Raw genomic sequence first — 21927 nt, forward strand, 5'->3', positions numbered from 1 at the left:
TTCTAACAAGTCTCTTTTTTAGGCATCATCATATTATAAAAATAGAGCAAAACCTGTCATAATAAGCTACCACTAAAGGAACCAGCAACAAACGAGTTGCCTAGAGGATGTCATCATTAGGTAAAAATGGATCAAGGCTTTGTCAGGTATGCTTTAAAGTAGGTGCTTCAAGTGCCCTTCTGCTTGTGGCATCTTCTTGCTCAACAGAAATGATCTTAGTTTGTAGTCAAAGTCAAATTCCCCTACTAGAGTAACAGAAATAAATTGCACTGCTTTTCATTCCTGTTAGCACTATGAAGTCACCACAGCTGGAGGAAGTTGTCTGAATTCATCTCCTTGCACATGATCAGCACAATTGCTTACAAATTTCAGGTCTCCCTGAGGAAGTGCACAGAAGCCCACTGTAATGCACAGAAGTTACAGAGGATTTCATCTGAATATATGGCATTAACCAGGTGTAACTAGCATATGAATGTAATATTTATTACTGGTGATGATGAAGGAGAAATAATAGCCCAACTTGACTCTAGGGCCAGGTACAGATGGCCAAAAAGCCTGAGGCTAAATTGATTAAGTCTTTGCAGGTTAGTTTAAGCTGCACAGGTTAAATTGAAACAGCAATGAACAGACATTTACCTTTGATTCAGGAAATGCAGCCACATGTTTGCAGCGGCTCAGGCCACAAGCCAGGGGCCACTACAGTATGGCTCTCTGGCTTTGTGTTTACTTCCTCCTCCTGCTGCCCTCAAGGTCACTGGGATTTGCAGTCCAGAATCACAGTAGCAGGACTCTACAGGGTTGCTCATCACTTCCTCTTCCTGCGTCCAGGTGCATCTGGGATTTGTAGTCCACAGTTGCAGCCAGCAGTAAGTTTGAGCAGGGGGTGGGGTGTTCGACCCCCTACCCCAGCTGGGGTTTGCCTAAGGGTGGAGGGGGGAAGGCGTTCACCCCTCCCCCCCACAGACTGGGCTGCATCTCCAGCTGGGCTTGCCCTCCAGCCCCCTTCTCAGCCAGCCCTTAATGCTCCAGCTAGGGAGCAGGGGGGAAAGGCCAGCCCTGCTCTTTGGAGCAGACAGCACAGCCCAGCCCAGAGCTGCAAAATGCTGGGATGCTGGGGGACTGTGACTTAACTTGAACTAGGAAGGGGTCTGAGACAGAAGTTTCATAAACCGGTTTGACCCAAATCAGTTAAGTCTGATACTACATTCAACCAGGTTTATCTTAAACCAGTTTCAACCATTTTGAAACTAGTTTATGTGTACTGAACTTCTGTTCTTTTACAGGTTTAGACCAGTTTCTGATCATTTAAGCTGATTTATGTGTAACTTCCGTCTCTAGCCTAGAAGACCAGGCTGTGTCTGAAGCTGGAAGCTGTAAAACTGTATTTGTACCTGTAAATAAAGCACAGGAGATATGTAAATCATAACAGAAAATAAACATGGAATTTTCTAATGCCTTATTTACAGATTCACTTTATAAAGCAGTGCTGCCAATTGTGGCTTTATAAATAATATGTATTTGACTTCTGACCTCAAAGGGAGGGTCCAATTACTTTGAGGGAAATGATGAAATAAAAAAATAGAGTTTAGATCCATAGAGGAATAAAATTCAAAATCTCCCATGGAATGGGAATTCCCAGCTTTCATTTTGAAAAAAGATCAAAGTGCCATTTGTTTTGACTTTTCCAAACAAAATTGCTAAGCATCTCCAAGCAGTGAGGACACTGAGCAGCCCTGGTTCCAAGTTCCTTCACAAACAGGTCAGACTCTGCCAATCTGTCTTCTGGTCAGGACACCCAGGCTAGATACAAACATTCAAAAAGCCTAAGGTAGAATCTATCTAAGCGATGTAATTTTCTGTAAACAGTGTAGTTTAGATCAGTAGTGAACAGGACACATTCACCCGTTGTGATGGGGGGCAAATCTTAGACCAGGTTCTTCCATTTTTAAACCAGTCTATGTGTACTGAACTTCTGTTCTAGTACAGATGGGTACAGATTCACCAGTTTCATAGTTTCATAGTTTCATAGTAGCTAGAGTCGGAAGGGACCTAGGTAGATCATCTAGTCCGACCCCCTGCCTTAGCAGGAAAGAGCCCCGGGGTCAGATGACCCCGGCAAGGTGCTCATCTAACTTCCTTTTAAAAATCCCCAGGCTAGGAGCCTGCACCACTTCCCCTGGAAGCTGGTTCCAGGCCCTAGCCACCCTGACTGTGAAGTAGCGCCTCCTAATATCTAATCTAAACCTACCCTCCGCCAGCTTGTGACCGTTATTCCTGGTCACTCCTGGCAGCGCACGGGGGAACAGGGCCTCCCCCAATACCTGCTGATCCCCCCTGACCAGTTTGTAGCAGGCCACAAGGTCCCCCCTTAACCTTCTCTTGTGGAGGCTAAACAGGTTCAGGTCCCGTAGCCTCTCCTCATAAGGCTTGCCCTGCTGACCCCTGATCATACGAGTGGCCCTCCTCTGGACTCTTTCCATATCGTCCACGTCCCTCTTGAAGTGTGGCGCCCAGAACTGGACGCAGTACTCCAGCTGCGGCCTGACCAGTGCCGCATAGAGGGGGAGGATCACCTCCCTGGACCTGCTCGAGATGCATCTGTGGATGCATGACAGGGTACGGTTGGCCTTCTTGACTGCCTCCCCACACTGCCGGCCCATGTTCATCGTGGAGTCAATGACAACTCCAAGATCCTTTTCCGTCTCCGTGCTGGCAAGAGGGGAGTTCCCCAACCTGTAAGTGTGGTGCCGGTTCTTCCTCCCCATGTGCAACACCTTGCACTTATCAGTGTTAAACCCCATCCTATTCTCATCCGCCCACCATTGCAACCTGTCAAGGTCAGCTTGTAGCCTATTGCACCCTTCTAGTGCACCCACATCCCCCCACATCTTAGTGTCATCAGCAAACTTGAACAGGGTGCTTTCTACCCCGTCATCCAAGTCACTGATGAAGATGTTGAACAGTGCGGGCCCGAGGACCGAGCCCTGCGGAACCCCACTGCCCACATCCTTCAAGGTCGAGAAGAACCCATCCACTACCACCCTCTGGGTGCGGCCCTCCAACCAGTTGGCGACCCATTTGACCGTGTGGGCATCGACACCACAGTCTCCCAGCTTTTTGATGAGGACAGGGTGAGAGACAGTGTCGAAAGCCTTCCGTAAGTCCAAAAAGACTACATCCACAGCAACCCCTGCGTCTAATGATTTGGTGACCTGATCGTAAAAGGCCACCAGGTTGGTCTGACAAGACCTGCCACTGATGAACCCATGTTGGTTGCCCCTGAGCATGCATTCCCCCGCAAGGCCCTCCTGGATGTGTGCCAGGATAATTTTTTCAAAGAGCTTACCCGGGATTGAGGTAAGACTAACTGGCCTGTAATTTCCCGGGTCCTCTTTTTTTCCCTTTTTGAAGATAGGGACCACATTGGCCCTCTTCCAGTCCTCCGGTACCTCGCCAGAGCACCACGAGTGCTCATAGAGCCGCGCCAGGGGTCCCGCAATGACCTCGGCCAGTTCCTGTAGAACCCTAGGGTGAAGATCGTCCGGACCAGCGGACTTGAACACGTCCAGCCTCTCCAGAAGTACCCTAACTAACTCCTCGCTAACCCCTGGCCCAGGCGTGTCTCTCCCGGGGCCCGAGGGGGGCCCAGCAGGGAGGTGGCTGAACTGGTCCCTACTTAGGAAGACAGAGGCAAAGAAATCGTTAAATATGTTAGCTTTGTCATCTGGCGTGATGACTAAGTTGCCCATCGTGTCCTGCAGGGGCCCCACATTACCCGGGACCCTCTTTTTACCCCCTATGTATTTGAAGAAGGACTTCTTATTGTCCTTAATCCGGGAAGCTAGTCCTATCTCCAACTCTGCCTTGGCCCTCCTGACTGCCCCCCTACATCCTCGGGCGACTGTAACATAGTCCTTCTTGGTGATGACCCCATCTCTCCATTGGGTATATGCCTCCCTTTTAGCAAGGAGACATTCCCGGATGCTCTTAGTGAGCCATGGGGGTTTATGTGCCCTCCTGCTCCCTTTGACCCTTGTTGGGATTACCTCCCTTTGGGCATGGAGGATCGTCTCCTTAAGGAGCAACCACTCACCTTCGACATCTGATTCCCTTCCCCTCTGGGTCCTCAGCGCTTCCCCAACGATCCTCCTTAGCTTGTTGAAGTCAGCCCTCCTAAAGTCTAGGGCTGTTGCCTTGCTGCAGCCCTTTGCCACCTTACGCTGGATGGTGAATTCCAGCAAGCGATGATCACTGTCTCCCAGGTGGCCCATCACCCGCAGCCCCCTCACCAGGTCATCACCCGTGGCCAGCACCAGGTCCAACAAGGCGTCTCCCCTGGTGGGACTGTGCACCTCCTGGGTTAGATGGAGGTCCTGCACTCTGGCTAAGAACCGACGTGAGCGATCAGACTTGGCTGACTGCTCCTCCCAGCAGATGTCTGGGAAGTTCAGGTCCCCCATGATGACCACATCCTTAGCCCTCACTTCCTCTGTAAGCTGACCTAAGAATTCCTGGTCGAGCTCTTCTCCCTGGTTGGGAGGTCTATAGTAGACTCCCACCGTTAAGTCTCTCTCCCCTGGCCTGCCTTTTACTCTAACCCAGAGCACCTCAGAGTGCCCCCCCTCTACCCCCTTGCTAATTAACGAGGAAGTATATTCCTCCTTGATGTAGAGTGCTACTCCTCCACCTTTCCTTCCTATCCTGTCCTTCCTGTATAGCCTATAGCCCTTGACACTCACCGCCCAGTCATGCGATGAGTCCCACCACGTTTCTGTGATCCCTACTATGTCAGGGCTGGTGACAGCTAGGAGGAGGGCGAGTTCCAGTAAATGTGCACTGTCTGTATCCAGCCCCAAAGCTTCCCAGGCCACTAAGTTCCCTTCTCCCCAGCATGGAAACTGGAAACTTTTAAAACCCTGGCAGAAGATGTCTTCTTCCAAGTTCCTAACGATCTTAAATCCTGTTAGGCAGGAATCTGGGAAGAAGCACAATGAGCAAGAAAGCAGTCTGCAAAGCCTGACTGATTTTTATCAGAAGATTTCACAACATCAGCATGTTTCTACGTAATGGGATGGGATTCAACACAGACAAGCGCAAAGTGATGCACCTGGGGAGGCACAACCGGCACCATACCTACAGGTTAGGGAACTCCCCTCTTGTCAGCACAGAGGCGGAAATGGATCTTGAAGTCATCACTGACTCCAAGATGAACATGGGCCGGCAGTGTGGGGAGGCAGTCAGGAAGGCCAACCGCACCTTGTCATGCATCCACAGATGCATCTCGAGCAGGTCCAAAGGGGTGATCCTCCCCCTCTATGCGACGCTGGTCAAGCTGCAGCTGGAGTACTGCGTCCAGTTCTGGCCACCGCACTTCAAGAGGGATGTGGACAGCATGGAGAGGGTCCAGAGGAGGGCCAATCACATGATCAGGGGACAACAGGGCAGGCCCTACGAGGAGAGGCTACAGGACCTGAACCTGTTCAGCCTCCAGAAGAGAAGGCTGAGGGGGGATCTAGTGGCCTGTTATAAACTAGTCAGGGAGGATCAGCAGGCATTGGGGGAGTCACTGTTCCCCCGAGCACCGCCAGGAGTGACCAGGAATAACGGTCACAAGCTGGCAGAGGGTAGATTTAGGCTAGATATCAGGAGGCGCTACTTCACAGTCAGGGCGGCTAGGGTCTGGAACCAACTTCCAAGAGAAGTGGTGCTGGCTCCTACCCTGGGGGTGTTTAAGAGGAGGTTAGATGCACATCTTGCTGGGGTTGTTTGACCCCAGTACTCTTTCCTGCCATGGCAGGGGGTCGGACTAGATGATCTACTCAGGTCTCTTCCGACCCTAGAAACTATGAAACTATATATTGACAGGTACTTTCCAATGGAAAAAGTTCCATCAGAAAATTTCCAACTGTGCTCCTGATTTTTCTCGTTTTCTTATGCCTGTCTGGGGGATAGATTATGACAACCAAATAATACTTGGTGGGCGCATCTACACGTAACGCTATGTCGCTGTAGCAATGTGCTACATTGCCATAGCAATGTGTTCCCTCATTATAGCATGCTGCTACAGCAACATAACAGCTAAAAATAACTGTGCAATACGGGGTGTTACTGCACCGTCATTCAGGACTTCCAGAAGGACCGTAACAACAGCACCATATGGCCACATGTAGACACGCCAAGTATCCTGCATTACTGAGGTATACTCTCAACCACAAATCTATAATGTCAACGTTTTTGTCTGGGAAGTTTGACATGTTTCATTATCAGAGGTTTCAGACTTTAAGGCATGTTTCAGTGCATTTAACAACATCTTTGTAAAATAATTTGTGAAGAATTCTTTTAAAAAACAAGGGTTTTGGGGAGCTAAGGAGAAATAAAGAGACAATGGAAACTGCAGGCTCATAGAGTGGCAGGTGTTTTCTGGTAATACCAGCATGCAATAAAATATGCAGTTCAATAAGCTACTCATAAGAGTCACCCAGGAAAAATGTCTTTGTGTGTCCCTCTGTTATTCATCCAAGTTTCTTCCTTTGAATACACAAAAAATGCCTGGTCCTTCTCCTTGAAGCAATCACAAAATTCTTCTTGACTTCTGTGAGGTGATTGATATTCTGCGTTGCCTTTGATGTGGGTACATGCTTTAAGTAGTTTAAAAATACATTTCAATGCTTTCCCTTCCTTCCTTTCTTATATGATAGTCTCTGTCTCCCCATTCAGATCTCCACCCCTCCCCAACACTTTATTTTTCTTTAAACAAGCTGTTGCAGTCTGAATTTTTTTAGTGATACAAATAAGGACCTTTGCTTTCTTTTTTCCAGATCCACAAGATGCATTCTTTCTTAGATTACATCATGGGTGGATGCCAAATACAGTTTACAGTAAGTGTCTTTCTACTGCAATGCTTTGCAACACAACAAAGTCCTTTCAGACATGAAATTCATCACCTTCAAAGGAAAAAGAAAATCTGTCATGTTGTTTTGCAAATTTCTTGATAAATTATTAAGCTCTCTTTGCAAAATACATTGTGACTGGAAAGTGAACTCTATTAACACAGCAAGGTTTTCAAAAACATAATGTTTTTCTTTTATAGTGACAGGCGCACCATAACAACTGAAAACAGCATGATATGTATGGTCAGATCCTTAGCTGGTGTAAATCATGGTACTTCCATCTACTTCAGATGAGCTACGCTGGCTTACCAGGGCTGTCTGTAGTTGTATGCAAGGCTCTAACCTGAGAATTTCACATGATTGTTCAGAGCCTGATTCTAGAAAGCATGTAAGCTCATGCTGAAATCAGGTTTGAACCAAATCAAATTTTGGTTTGCTGAGCCAACCAGAATCTTTAACCTGAATTTTCCTGTAGTGCCACATTGCTTCATGGGAGTGCTAGTTTTGAGTATCTTGTGCCTCCTTCTGTCTAAAAGTGTGCCCAGAAAGCCCGGTCCATATCTCCCATGACCTAACATCATCTTCTCTCTGATTGCTGTACAGAAGGGCTGTGGAAGTTGACGTACCTATGGAAGCTACGATTATGAGTGCACTACGAGAGTTGCACTATTGTTTCCTGTGAAATTATCTAAAAATATTGCAGGTTAGCTCAACAAACCTCACCCTGCCCCCTCTCAAATATTGTAATTTAATAGTTGGAAATTTTTTTTATCAGGGACCAAACAATACGTTCTTCTTTAATCTTGTTCTCATAAATAATTTGACCATTTAAACTGAAATTAAAAAAAAAAAAAATCAGCCTGAAGCAGGGACCTAGAATGTAAGATTTCAGCACACGCTGCTAGCAGTCTTATAATGGGAAGGAGTGGGCAGTCTTAAATATATAAGTGATGTTACCAACTTCTTTCATAATATATCAACAGATGCAGTTTTTTAAGCCCCTACACATCAGAAATCCATAAATACTAGCTCCCCTAAGGTTGGCCTGCTATCAAAGTAAAAAAAAAATCCCTTGCCAAACTGCTGCACACCCACCTACACTCAGCCACTTCTAATTCCTCGACCTTTAGGTCCTTCCTCCTCCCACACACTTTCACTGAGGAACTGCTATAACAACAGCACTGTACTAATTCTTATTCAGCACCACAAGTGAGAGTTGCTGGATTCCAGTCAATAGGATTAATTTATACACATAACAAAGAAAGTACCTAACAGTATTGGAATTTTCTGGGACAGCTTAAATTTTGATTCTATGTCCCAGTGTCCCCAAGGACAGCCTGAACTGTTACTTTTATCCCAAGTTTGAAATACAGGTCATGAATTGGGGTCAGACAGCATGTTGTCGAGTAGAGACAGAGCAACACTGCCTGGTGCCAGATACACACAGCTACGCTGCTTCCAGTTTGGAGATGGCTCTAGGCTTCCTCCAAAGTAGGAGGTAATGTGGCCACATTTACATGGTGCTGCTCCCAGCCTAATTTGGTCCCACCTACAGCTCTGCACTAAGGCAGCTACATTCTCCACAGCTGGAAGCGGTACCAACAACTTCTGGTTCTGGAGGTCCGAGGAGTTCAGGGCTATGTCCCCAGAGGTTGGCTGCTTTCAAGACGTTTCTCCTCAGACGTAGCCAGAGTAAGTTGAAAGGGAGGGTCCGATTTTCTTGACTTACAACAGCATGAAAAATAAACCTCTGTGACCTTTTCCTTAATTTTTCCTCACTGACACCCACTTCACCAAACCTGTGTACTCACCTTATGTATCTTAGAGTTTTTAAGTATCCATACTAGATGCAGTCTTTTCTTCAACAGCATTTAAAGATTAGAAGGCTGATCAAAGCAGCTCTTTTGTGCATATATGAATACCAGATAATATGGTTGTACAAAAATTTTGATAGAAACATGAGATGAGAAGAGTATTATAAATGTGAAACAGTCTTGAGAATATCTATTACTATGTTATGGTGTTCCATTATTTCATGAGTTGTTGAATGTTTCTTCCGATTTTTTTTGTTCAAGTTAACATAGTCAACAGGTATTATTTGTCTCGATACCCAGTACAATCCTTGTTATAATTTTTGTTGCATCAACATTTTAACAGAGGTCAACCTAGCTTCAGCATGTTCCTGTGAAACATTTGGAAACTGTTATTTATGTGCACAAATATTTTAATTTACTCACAAAAATAACGTGTATTCCATACATGTGTGTAAATGGGTGTTGTATATGTAAATTCTGACACTATCACTTTCAATTGCATGGTTGGGGGAGAGTCAAAATACCAGAAATATGCCATACTGTTTCATTTTGGAATGTGTACCGATTATTTATCTGTACTTAGTGCAGCCTTGTCAAATTACCCAGCAGCCTGCAGTTAAGTTGTTTACCGTTTGCATTCATTTCATAATCAATTAGTACTGCACTTGTCCAAGGCACTTTCTTGAAATACTCTATGCCTAGAACACCCATCCCCCGTAACCTAGATTTACAGTGCTAGAAATGAACACATAGGACAGCTTTCTAGAATTCTTGAAAACTATTATGGAAAGTTACTATCAACATAGAAATATTGCCATAGTTTTTAGGAACTACAACTATTTTTCCTCTTTCCTCTTTTTCCTGAAGACACTTGCAGAGCTCACAAATTCATATCAAGTCATCCAACCCTTTTTTGTCTCAGAATTAATTATGTTTCCTTGAGTTCACGCAGTGTATAGGCTGTACACTGCAGCTGTGATCTGAAAAAGCATCTGATGGGGGAGGGAAACTTGGATGCTAAGCATAGGGTTGAAAACAAAAAGCTATAGCCTGGTGTACCTGCTAATTTAAAGCAGTAATGAGTGCTTTTGTAACCTCATGCTGTGAACTCTTGGGATACTTTGCACAGCCATTCTGGGCATATAGTTCTTGGTTAGATCAAATACCTCAGCAAGCCGGAAGTAAACTTTTTTCCCTATAAGACTATTAGTTAAGAAGCTTTCTTCTATGACGTTGATAATCAATAGTGCAGAATCCACACGGTTCCTTCCAAGAGGCTCTTATTGCAGAATGCTGTGTTCCCTGTCATATGAAAAATGTTCAGAAGAAGTTGGCAAAGTTAATAGTTTTGTAATCAGAAGACATTATCTTCACTTTAAGATGTATAGCAGAAAGAATGTGAAGAATTCTAAGTAACAGGGCATATACAGGTAGTTTGTGTGTCAAAAGGTTATGATAATAGGAAAAACTAGTTGTTTGTTGACAGATCTGAAAGGACCAAACTTGAATATAATCTTTTACTATGGAATCAGGGGCAGTGCTTGGGAGGCTTGGGGGGGCCTATAGCCACCCCAAAATTTACCTTAGCCCCCTGTAGCCACCCTTCCCAGCCCTCCTGTCCAAACCCCACTCCTCCTCCCAGAGCCATCTCTGCCCACCCTGCACAGCTAAGCCCACCATGCTCCCACCCACAGCCCACAGAGGTGTAGTGCTCCTGGCCTGGCTGACTAAGTATTTTTGGCCAGAAGATGTATAGCACGGCCCCCAAGTTCTCTGTCTAGCCCACCTCAGCCCTCCCGCCAGGAAGTGGCTGGCACTGCCCCAAGTATGGAATACTCATATAGCACAGTGGGAAGCTATGGAAACGCAAATACTTTGAACGTTGAAAGATATACAGGACAAAAGGACCTGCAGGGAGCAAACCAGGAAAGCCAAGGCTGCAATGGAACTCCAACTAGGTACAAAAAAGCCTTCAATCTGGTATCCCATGATCACCTCTGGGTGATACTGGCCAGTTGTGGCCTTGGGTCCACCACGATCCACTGGCTGGGGAATTGGCTCCGTGGTCGGACCCAGAGGGTGGTGGTTGATGGAAGTCAATCATCATGGTGCTCTGTGACCAGTGGGGTCCCTCAAGGCTCTGTCCTTGGGTCTACACTATTCAACATGTTCATTAATGATGTGGACATTGGTATCAGAAGTGGACTGACCAAGTTCGCTGACAATACCAAACTTTGGGGGAAAGCATCCACACCTGAGGACAGGAGGGCGATCCAGACTGACCTGGACAGGCTCAGGAAATGGTCGGGTGAGAACCTGATGGTGTTTAACACCAAAAAATGCAAGGTTCTCCACCTTTGGAAGAAAATCCTGCAGCATCCTTATAGGCTTGGCAGTGCTATGCTGGTTAGCACTACAGGCAAAAGGGACTTAGGGGTCATGATTGACCACAAGATGAACATGAGCCTTCAGTGGGATGCTCCAGCTAGTAAAGCGAGCAAAACGCTGGCTTGCATCCATAGATGCTTCTCAAACAAATCCCAGGATGTCATTCTCCTGTTGTACTCATCCTTGGTGAGGCCGCAGCTGGAGTACTGCATCCAGTTTTGGACTCCACAATTCAAAAAGGATGTGGAGAAGCTTGAGAGAGTGCAGAGGAGAGCCACACGCATGATCAAAGTTCAGGAAAACAGACCCTACGATGAGAGGCTGAGAGCCATGGGACTTTTCAGCCTGGAAAAGTGCAGGCGCAAGAGTGATCTGGTGGCCACCTATAAGTTTATCGGGGTGCTCACCAGGATCTGGGGGGAACGCCTGTTCATCAGAGCATCCCAAGGGATGACAAGGTCTAATGGTCACAAACTCCTCCATGACCATTTCAGGCTAGACATAAGGAAGAACTTCTTTACTGTCTGAGCCCATCCCCAAGGTTTGGAATAGACTGGTGCTGGAGGTGGTTCAAGCACGTACTTTGAATGCCTTCAAGAGACATTTGGATCTTTATCTTGCTGAGATCCTATGACCCCAGCTGACTTCCTTCCTTGGGCAGGGGCCTGGACTCGATGATCTTCCGAGGTCCTTTCCAGCCCTCATGTCTATGAAAACCTAGTGAATACACTGAAGGGAAAATTCCTGCTTTGACAGAGGATTTAGACTGGCCTGCTTTTCCTTGTACTTCTTGGATACATTAGCTGAATATCACAAATCTTTTCCCTACATGCATACACATAGCTCTGATCTTCAGCCTGAAGCATTGCAAGGCTAGAGGTGCTACATGCTATTAGTTTGGAACCATTGAAAATATAATTCCACCCTTCCCTAGAAGTTCTCCACTAAAGAAGCTAAGATATAAAGGGATCAAAACCAAACATTTGTAATGCAATACATCAAGAAAGGAGTAGCCTTGTTTCTTGCAGAAAATTGAAGGGAACCATCTTCCTAGCATCCTTTGAGGCTCATTTTTTACAAGCCTGACTGCTTTTAAAGACCTCACTGTATGCAGAGGAAATATATAATGCTTTTGCAAAAGAGCTGTAATTGTAGTTAGTGGTGGAATTGAGAGGATGTGTTCCTTTTCTATGTACTGAGAAGATTGTACCATGAAGAAGAATGATCAGCTGCATAAAAGCATCCCAATAGGAAATTAGGGTATTCGTGGTTTATACATACACAGGCACTGAGAAAATATATACTACAGAGACACTTTCCAACAAAGTAACATGTTACATTGAGGTTTTCTTCTCACCCTAAACGCTAACCACAGACTTTCTGCCTTGCTCACAGAACTCACTGCTCATTCCTATATGCTGCTATCACTTTCAGTTAAAAAGCACCACGTGACTTTGGCAAACAGCCATTGCAAGACAGCAGGACTAGTTCAGTTCCCTCTGGTGCATTTTACTTCAGCTTCATTAAGAATCTGTTTTGAGATTATCCATGAAAAAAGCCACTACAAAAACTTTTTAAGAGCTGTTCCCAACTTCTCTGTTACACAGGAAAATTTTTGTGTTTTACAGGGATTAGAAACAATAATCATCGCCCTAAAATCAGTGAAAAATATTTTTAATTGCATTCCAGAGTAAATGCAAGTACGTTAGTAAATAATCATATGAACCAAGATTTTCAGAAGTAAAAGCCTAAAGTTAAGTTCCTAAATTAAGTGAGACCGTGTAGCAGGGCACTAGGGTGCCTGCTACTGAAGATAGGAAGTGGCTTAGCTGCCAGTTAGCAAGGCAGCAGGTGTTAACTGTTGGAGCTGAGTAAGTCAGCTGATTGCCAGGGGGCGAGGCTTGGCCTTCATAAGGAAGGGGAAGGCTGAGGCCAGAAACAGTTCCCCTCTGGCAGCCGCAGGAGCAGGAGCTCTGCGGGAGAGCTGAGCGGCCCGAGTCAGTGGTTGCAGCCTGACCGGCTGCGATGATGCAGGGGTAGAGAGAAAGCCAGCATAGTGTGGAGTTGGCATTATGAGTTCGGGGCTTATGATGCGTTATAGCCGGCTGGCTCCTAGTTTGTGGAGTTGTGAGTATTACACCGAAGGACCGGGCGAGGCTGTAGGGGTGGAAGAGGCCTCAGCAGGAGCTCCCCAGTAAGGTGGGAGAGCTCCTGGCACCAAGGAGGGTGCCACAAGTAGGGGGTCCCGACCCCAGCCCAGCGTGGGCGGTACCGGGACAGGCCCCAGTTGGAAGCCCCAATTGGGAAGGGCCCAAGTTGGGCATAGCACAGGCCCGAGTGCAGGCAGCGAGCACAAGAGGCGCGAGCGAGGGCCCCAGTGGGGGCCTAGCATGGGCCCGAGTGCGGGCAGCGAGCGCAAGAGGCGCGAGCGAGGGCCCCAGTGGGGGCATAGAAGGCCCAAGTGTGGGCAACGAACATAAGGACTGCGAGCAAGGGCCCCAGGGTGGGCAGCGAGCTCGGGAGGCATGACCACAGGCCCGAGTGCGGGCATAGAGGCCGCGGGGAGCACGGGACGCAGGTCAGGACGCAAGTGGCCGCGGAGTATAAGGGAGGCAGGCCCGAGTGGGGCGCTGCCTGAGAGATGCAAAACACTGAGAGGGGAGTAAGCCTGTGTGGGTTCCGGACTGGGCGAGAAGGGGCACAGTCAGAGAGAGCCGCCCCAGGAGGGGGCGCATGTATTGGGTTGGCCCCGAAATAGCACTAGCACTGGGACTCAGAGGAAACCCCGGCACAGTAAAACCGGCCCCGTGCCAAGAAGGGTAGGAAGGCAGCCTCCTTCACTGAACAAACAAGATCAAAGACATGGCAGGCAAGACGGAGGATGTGAAAGACCCAAACTTGGCGCGGTAGACAGGGACACTAGGGGAGGTCACGGCACCCCTAGGGGCGGTCCTGCCACAGACCGCTACATCAGTAGCCTGATTTTTCAAGTGCTAAGTACCCACAAAAACGGGGAGCTGTGATACTCTCAGTACTTTTGAAAGTCAGGCCACTAAATGAGCTACCTATATACAGCTACAGAATCCTAATTATATACAGCTGCGTTTAAAAATATTGTTCCACAGGCCTTGATCCCGCAAATTTCTGTGTGTCACACAAGAAACACTGTTTTTTTAGAATACATCCAAATGTAAGCAGAAACCATTGCTGGACAAAGACAGATTAAGCAATAAGCATTAGGGGGGTGTGAAATAGGCCACATTTGATTCAGACTCGGCCTGAATCAGGGGACAGTGATCTGATTCAGACAAATCTGAATCTGAAGATTCAATGCTGATTCAGAGAATCAGCAATTCGACCATAGACACAGCTTTAAATGTTTTTTCTGAATACCTTGAGGTACCAGGCATGGCTCATGAATGCTGAAATAGTGGGGTGGATGGAGCATCCCACAGGAGTGTGGGGGGGCTCCATGCCTCCCCGGCTTAGTGATTTGCTGTGGGGGGGACCCTTGGTGCCCCCCCCAGACCCAGGAGGTACCAGTCGCCAAGCTGAGGGGTGGGGGGCAGAGAGAGGGTCCCTTGCACCATCTGTGGCAGACCCAGAAGTGGACGGGAAGTTCTTCTGGTCCACTTTTGGGTCCACCGCCAAGCAAGCTGGGGACCCCTTCCATGCTCCCATGGGACGCTGCACCCGCCCCAGCATCTCAGTATTCATGAGGCACCTGGTACTTTGAAGTATGTAGAAAAAACTTTTAAAGCTATGTCTATGTCTAAATCATCGAATCTCTCTGAATCGATTTGGAGGGTTCCGATTCAATTCAGGGGGATTAAAGGGTCTCCTGATAGATTAAAGGGTCTCCTGATTTAATTTGCATTCAGAGATTCAGCCACTGAATCATGCTGAATCGAATCAGCGACCAAAGCTTCGCACAGCCCTAATAAGCATACTCTCCCATACGGAGTACTCTCTCAACTCCCCCCGTTACTAACTTGCAGGAGTTCATGATGGAAAAGCCAAGTTCTGGATGGAGAATGGTTATAGGCGTGGACAGGTGTTCATTTCTAGCACTGTGAATCTCTGAGAAATTTATAGTGCTAGAAATCTTTCTGAGAGAGGGAGTGAACAGGTATTCCAGCCTACAACCTCCCCTCTCCTCTGCTTCCCATGCCTTTCCCAAACCATCACCCTCGTCTGCTCCTGTCCCCAGGAGTGGCCCCTATCTGAGAAGGTTTGTCATGCAGGAGAGATCTTTCTTTTTGAAAGAAGAAGAATCTGGCATGTTAAGCGAGCGACCGAGAGGGAAGCCAGGAATTTTCTCTTTATAGATTCAAATATGAAGCAATTTCTTTTGTAGCCCTGGATGAGTCATGTAAAGGTGAACTGCAAAATAACAGTACAAACCAAATTGAGAGCTGAATATCCATATAAATAACAGGTTTTGGGAAGAAAAGAAATGTTACAGAAATAAGCTTTAAATTGCTCTTTACTTTTGTGATTTTTTTTCTTTCTTACTGGTTCACTTAAGAGATTCTAGAATGCAGGATCACAAATATCAGAAATGCCATTCCAGCTCTTGCAGCCAATGACTGCAATGTCACAACACTGATGTGTTCTGGGATATCCTTAGTGATTTAGGAAGTACAAAGAGAATTCCAAAAAAGAAATAGTTTTGAAAATGTTTATTAAAATTCTGTTCTGGTGAATGTCTCATACAATGTATGGTGAGTGCATTTAGCGCAAAAATCTGTGCTTAACTCAAGTTTTATTTTTGCCCTGAAGCTCACCTTCAAGCTTCCTGTTATCTCCAAAATAGGGAGAGTTAATTAGTTAATGGTTATGGAATTCTTTGAAGATGAAAAGAACTCTATAAGGACTAATTACCATTATTACTAAAATCATAGCAAGTTTTAGCAGCAACTAAAAATGAAGGAAGGAATTTGACCTTATCTGGAGCTGTAATTTATATTTTTAATAGGGATTTTGACTCTGGGACTTTTTACTAGGCACAGATGTATGGCTCTGGAAGCATGTGAATGGGAAAAATTTAATTGAACTCCAGAGCGTAAGGCTAATTAGTTAGATTTATAATAGTGCAGAATTCTCTAAATAAAATACCAAAAGTTAGATTTGGTTGAGTTGATTTTATAATGTAATTTAAAAGTAAACTAGAAAACCGAAGTATTGCAGTTCAAGAAAAAGCAACCTGGACTTATGTATGATATTGTACATCACCTATTATAGCTAGCTAGAAAAACATATTGTAGTGCAGAACGATCATTCTGCTGATGCTGATTTCAGTTCTATATATGGTGGTGCTATTAAAGTGTTATTGTAAGCTTAGATTGATTAAGTTCAGTTTTTCTTTTAGAGTTTTTTATACAGCAGCTGCTTCTGATAAAGAAATATAATCTTGATACCTATATATGAAACAACTACCTAATGCGACTCTTCCTCCTGTTTTCCAGGTAGCTATAGATTTCACAGCATCAAACGGTGATCCCAGGAACAGCTGCTCACTGCACTATATTCACCCCTATCAACCCAATGAGTACCTGAAAGCATTGGTAGCTGTGGGGGAGATTTGTCAAGACTATGACAGGTAAATAACTATGTTTGCTAACAGCATTGTCTAAAGAATGTGTTTTAACAGTATGATACTAATGACTACATGCTGCTGGCTACAGTAGTTCAATATTAGCTGCAGGTATCATTGCAAGTAAAGAAAGTTTTGATCTACAAATAACTTGACACACACTTGAACAAATCAATCATTTTAAATTGACTTCTGTATAGTAATGAAGTGTCTTTTGCCAAGAAATATCATCAGTATGCCCATGAATTCTTTCATGGCCCTTACTGAATTGCATATTTCAAAGCCTGGCTATTTTCATTACACTTGCATTTACAAATGCAACTAAAGCATCTTTCCTGGTGTGCTTGTGTGCATAGAACTAACTCTACCTGATTCTATAACAGTTTACAAATGATTCTTTATTTGAAACTGGATTTTGTAAAAGACCTAAGCTGCTTGACAGCTACATCCTTGACAATAAAAGCATATGATATATCTGTTTGTTTATTTATCCATATTTCTGTTTTCTCCCAGTATAATCATCATTGACACTTCTCTGCAAATAAATATTAAATTAAATGAAAACTTCACTAAAACTAAAAACAAAGGGAAAATCAGTAAAATAAAATCCCTTGGGGCCCTAGTCTTGATTATGAATATTTTATTGATTTCAAATATCTTCCTCCTCCTTTCAGATAAATTGGTCATTATTTATCTGAGTACCCTGTAAACTTCATTTAGGTATTTTTTTAATTGGCTCTCTATAGCATTGTTATACAGTGATTGACTTCAAAAGTAACGGTAGACAGCAATCCTGGTATATGTGGCATACATTTTGTAACAACACAGAAATGCCAAAGCTCATAAAGGTGATAGTGAGTGCCATTTTTATTTTTGCTATAAAGGGGGAGGAGTTTATATATATTGCATATAAGTGTATGCCCAGTACTTTGTTTAAAAACATTTCCATTTGCTGGCTAGTGAAACATTCTGTCAAAGAAGAGTGAAAGGAACAGATGTGCTGTTATGTTCGTATCAGAACATTTGATGGTCAAACCTGGGGACCTGCCACATGTTGAAATTAAAGCTGGATAGATACTTGCTGTAAAGTTTTTTATACATTTTCAAGCACCAACTTCATAGCTGATTGGTTATTTTTATAGCTGGCTGGACGTTTGAATGGCATGATAATTACTTTGCACATGTGGTCAGTCTAAATGTATTGCATGATTAACCAGTTAATTGCATAATATATGTAACATCTGGCAGGTGCCTTAAGACTATGAATCTAAGCATAAAAAATGTATAAATATTTACTATTTAATACCACTGGTAGTACATTCTGGTGAACATTCAAGCAAGGAAAGAGACAAGAATTTAAGGACTCATTTATACACAGTGTTAGCACTGCTAGAAGTTTAACAATTGAAATACTTAAAGCAGTACAACTTTATGTAGGCATAGTTATTCATTATAAATCGACTTGTCTCTGTATGGCTTATTCCTGTAAATATAAAAACTAAGCTACAACCAGTCATCTTCCTGGGGGGGTTTTCAGTAATATCACCAATAAGTTATGAGAGAAGATCTAACGCAGTATTCACATTTATGAAGCTTCATAAAAATGTTAATTAATAATAATTACAATTACCTAGGGGAGGGACTAACTGGATTTCACTGCAAGTCATATCTATAGCTGGCCCAAACAAAACATAAGGTTTTCATCTATATGCTCTCATTCATTTAGCTGACATCAAGCCCAGATATCCTGATAACCCAGGTTTCTGTGAGAATTAAAATTTCTGTTCCATTGAAAATTTAATTGCTTATTTCACAAAAGAAAAGCAAAAGAGATCAGGATTTCATCTGTTCTGGTCCAAAAGCAGGCAAAATACAGTAGTGTGGTTTGAGCCTCACAGATTCAGTGAACCAAAAAATCAAAGGAGCTCTTTGATGTAGTTAAGTGAAACACAAAATATATACCCAAACCTCTGCTAAATGAAACCGACTTTGGCATAGCTCATCTTGTTTGCAACGATATCTGTAACATGACCTGATCTGAAACAAGAGACTCCCTTTTATAGTATGGTTTGGATATTAGAGTATTTTAAATTTAAAAAATTATATCTAATAAGTCCATTAATAGGAATCCTGGAGTCACTGGATGTTACAGCAAGTCACATCTCTAGCAAGCAAAACAGAAAGCAAGATTTTCTTTTATATACTCTACACTCTGGGTGCTGGCCAGGCTCCGTGTGTCCGCATTGGAACTACTGGATCCCCAGGTAAAGCTGTTGGGGCCAGCCCAGTATCCCCTACCCCATTTGGGGTAATTTGCCATGCTTCAGAGCATATGTGCTGGGGTGTTCCTTGGGAACAACTGTCAGCAGCGCAAATATGTGCTGCTGCAAGTTCTTCTTGGGGAATGCATGTTCCTGCTCATGAGGACACATCCGTGGGTTGCCTCCAAATGAGCGCAGCCGTGGTATGTGGTGCCACAGACCCATCTGCGGTGCCACATGCTGCACATTCAAGCATTCCCTGCGCTGCTACCTTGTAGTGCGATGGATTGTTTTGACCCTGGGAGATCCTGGGGTCAAAAAAACCTGCATCCAGCCCGCAAGACACCAGGTAAAGCTGCTGGAGCCAGCACAGTTGCCGGCCCCAGCCTCTCCTACCACATCCAGGGTAACTTGCTGTGCACCAGAGTGTATGTGGCACAGGCGTTCCCCAGGGACAAGCATCAGTGGTAGAAGTTGTGTCACTGCTACTTGTCCCCAGGGAATCAAACATCTGCACTCATCTAGACATGGCAGTGGATTCCTGTTTGAAATCTCTGGGTTTATCTTGTGAATCGTGTTTGCACATCTAACAGTGCTAACGTTGTATAGCACCCCAGAGCACCTCTACAAGGATCTCAAGGCACCTCAAGGTGCAGCAACACCCTGGTTGAGCATTATTGCTTTAGTACAAGAGAATATTTCTAGTTCATCTGAAAACTCATTTAACTGTATGCTTCAGAGACTGAATGAATGGGGTTGAGCAGTATTGTAAAGTCTGAAAGAGTAAGATTCTGCGTCTCATCACCAATATTCAGACAATGAGAAATAGTCTCTGATTGTTAAACTGATTGCAAAATGCTTCGGTGCTATAGACATAACTCAGTCTGATACTGGAATGGAAAAAAGGAATAGGTGTTCATTTGCGGAGAAGACTTCTTAACAGTAATTGCTTCAAGTCATGGCATCATTAACCATTGTCATTAGGGATAGAAAAGATGAATTTTTATACATGAAATAATTAGTGGCTAAGAAAAAAAAGCAATAGGTTATAAATGAAAGGGAAGCATTCAATTTATATAAAAAATAAGGTTCTAAAAATATACAAGATTTAGTAAAACGATTATAGTCACTTTAAACACCATTTATAAAAGCTATTAGATAAAACAAGTCTATAAATCTATGGAAGCAATTGTACTTCAAAATAAATTGTTAGTAAAAATGACATAGTATAAAGTTAGAGATAGATAAAATAATGCAATAAAACAGACTGTATTTTAACTAAAAATTTGCAAGCGCTTTCCTCCCAGAGAGAACTCTTGGTATAATCTAACCACATTTAAATTGGTCAAATCCATGTGAAAGGTTTTTTCCCTGTAATGTATGAGTCTATCCACAGATACAAGAATGAAATAAGAAGCCAAATGAATGAAACTTCACTGTTCACCAATAGAAATTATTATTTTTAATAGTAGGTTCATCTATGACTATTGTGAGAAAAAATTACCGCTGAAAAGGAAATACATGGTAATTGTGCATATTTATTTTCATTCAGAGATGTCTATATCTAGTGTTCTTGTTTCACAAGTGAAAAAGAACATTTTTTAACTTCCAGTACAGCAAACCCATTCAAGACACTGTAAAAGTATTTCCTAATGTTCTGGACAATAAAGAAACACACAACACAATTTATGGTGCAGATCATCAGAGAGTACCTTTGTACACCACTGGCCCACATTAGCACTTCTAGATAGTGTAAATTGTTAACTCATAATTGTACAATAATATAGAAGATGTATCCTTTATGGTGTTTTAAAAATCCTTGCACTGAAAGTCATTGCCAGAAATCCCAGCAACACAATATATATATAGTATATTAAAATGGCTCACCTGATGGCCTCAGTCATTTGTTTTACAAGAGACAGTGCTGGAAAATGATCAACCAACCACCAACCTTGAATGCCATTCATCATTACACAGTGATGGTTGGCTCTGTAAGAGGAAGATATATTGGCTGAACAGTGATTGTTTTAAGGACATGGATACAGTTACTTGGCTTAGACTCCCGATACACCTGCAAGCTGCCTGATAAATGATTTTGTAAATGATTCTGTTAATGTAGGATTTTGATGATGATAGCATGAATGAAGTCAAGGGAGTAAATTTGAATTTGGATATCTAGCCTGTGGCCCTATGTTTGAAATACAGAAATCTGTGTTTTTCTGTGTATAAGCTTCTAGCCTCCGAATCAGATTTTCTGTATTTTCAATTAAATATTTATTTTCCTTCAATGTTCTGCCCTGATTCATCAAGAATATAGCCAGAATTAAGTTTCCATGAAATCAAACTTAAACATGTATAAAGGTGCTTGCTTAAGGATACAGTTAATTCCTGCTCTGTTTAATACTTGGCTGAATCAGGACCTTTATATTTTAATCTGTTCCCAATTTGAAACTATGTTCAAATTTGAAACTATTCTCTTTTATGTTTAATTGTAGCATATTTTACATGTACATCCAATTTTAGGGCCTTTGTACTAACAATGTGGTAGAAAAGGGACTTGGTCTAAATGAGACTCTGCCATATATAGTCAAATTAACATACACAAATTGAAAAAGATAAGGGGCAAATATACTTTTAAAATATTTTAAATATTTTGTCATATTACAGAATCATGGTCCGTCACACTCTGTCTGGGGCATTTTCATTGTGCTGTATGTTCTGTCTTAGAAATTTGTGAAGCGGTTTGTTTAAAATGTATCCATTTTACTCATCCTAGACATTTGATAGATCAAGAGTTAACCAGGAATTATTTTTAATTCATATCTCTTTTTTATTAAACCTTAAAAGATAGTAGTTATATTTTTCAATTTCAAAGTACCCTTGAAATAGAAGGAAGTGGGCGGGAGTAGGGAGAGTGTTTGTTTTTAATCCATTCATGTTTTCATCTAAAGGAAATAACCTGTTTAATTCTAAATCTA

The 21927-nt window shown here is 43.5% G+C and overlaps 1 protein-coding gene across 3 annotated transcripts in view; it reads left to right on the forward strand.

Moving 5' to 3' along the window:
- The window catches only part of CPNE4 (copine 4), a 366833-nt gene that overhangs the window by 294296 nt on the left and 50610 nt on the right, over window positions 1-21927 (forward strand). For all 3 annotated transcript variants that reach the window (XM_090046382.1, XM_090046384.1, XM_090046383.1), the window contains exons 10-11: window positions 6819-6878; window positions 16561-16694. In XM_090046382.1, coding sequence (XP_089902508.1) covers window positions 6819-6878; window positions 16561-16694 — 194 coding nt within the window. The remainder of the gene's footprint in view (window positions 1-6818; window positions 6879-16560; window positions 16695-21927) is intronic.

The sequence above is a fragment of the Crocodylus siamensis genome, chromosome 5, assembly GCF_052110815.1.
Source record: "Crocodylus siamensis isolate JL-2025a chromosome 5, ASM5211081v1, whole genome shotgun sequence".
Lineage (NCBI taxonomy): Eukaryota > Metazoa > Chordata > Crocodylia > Crocodylidae > Crocodylus > Crocodylus siamensis.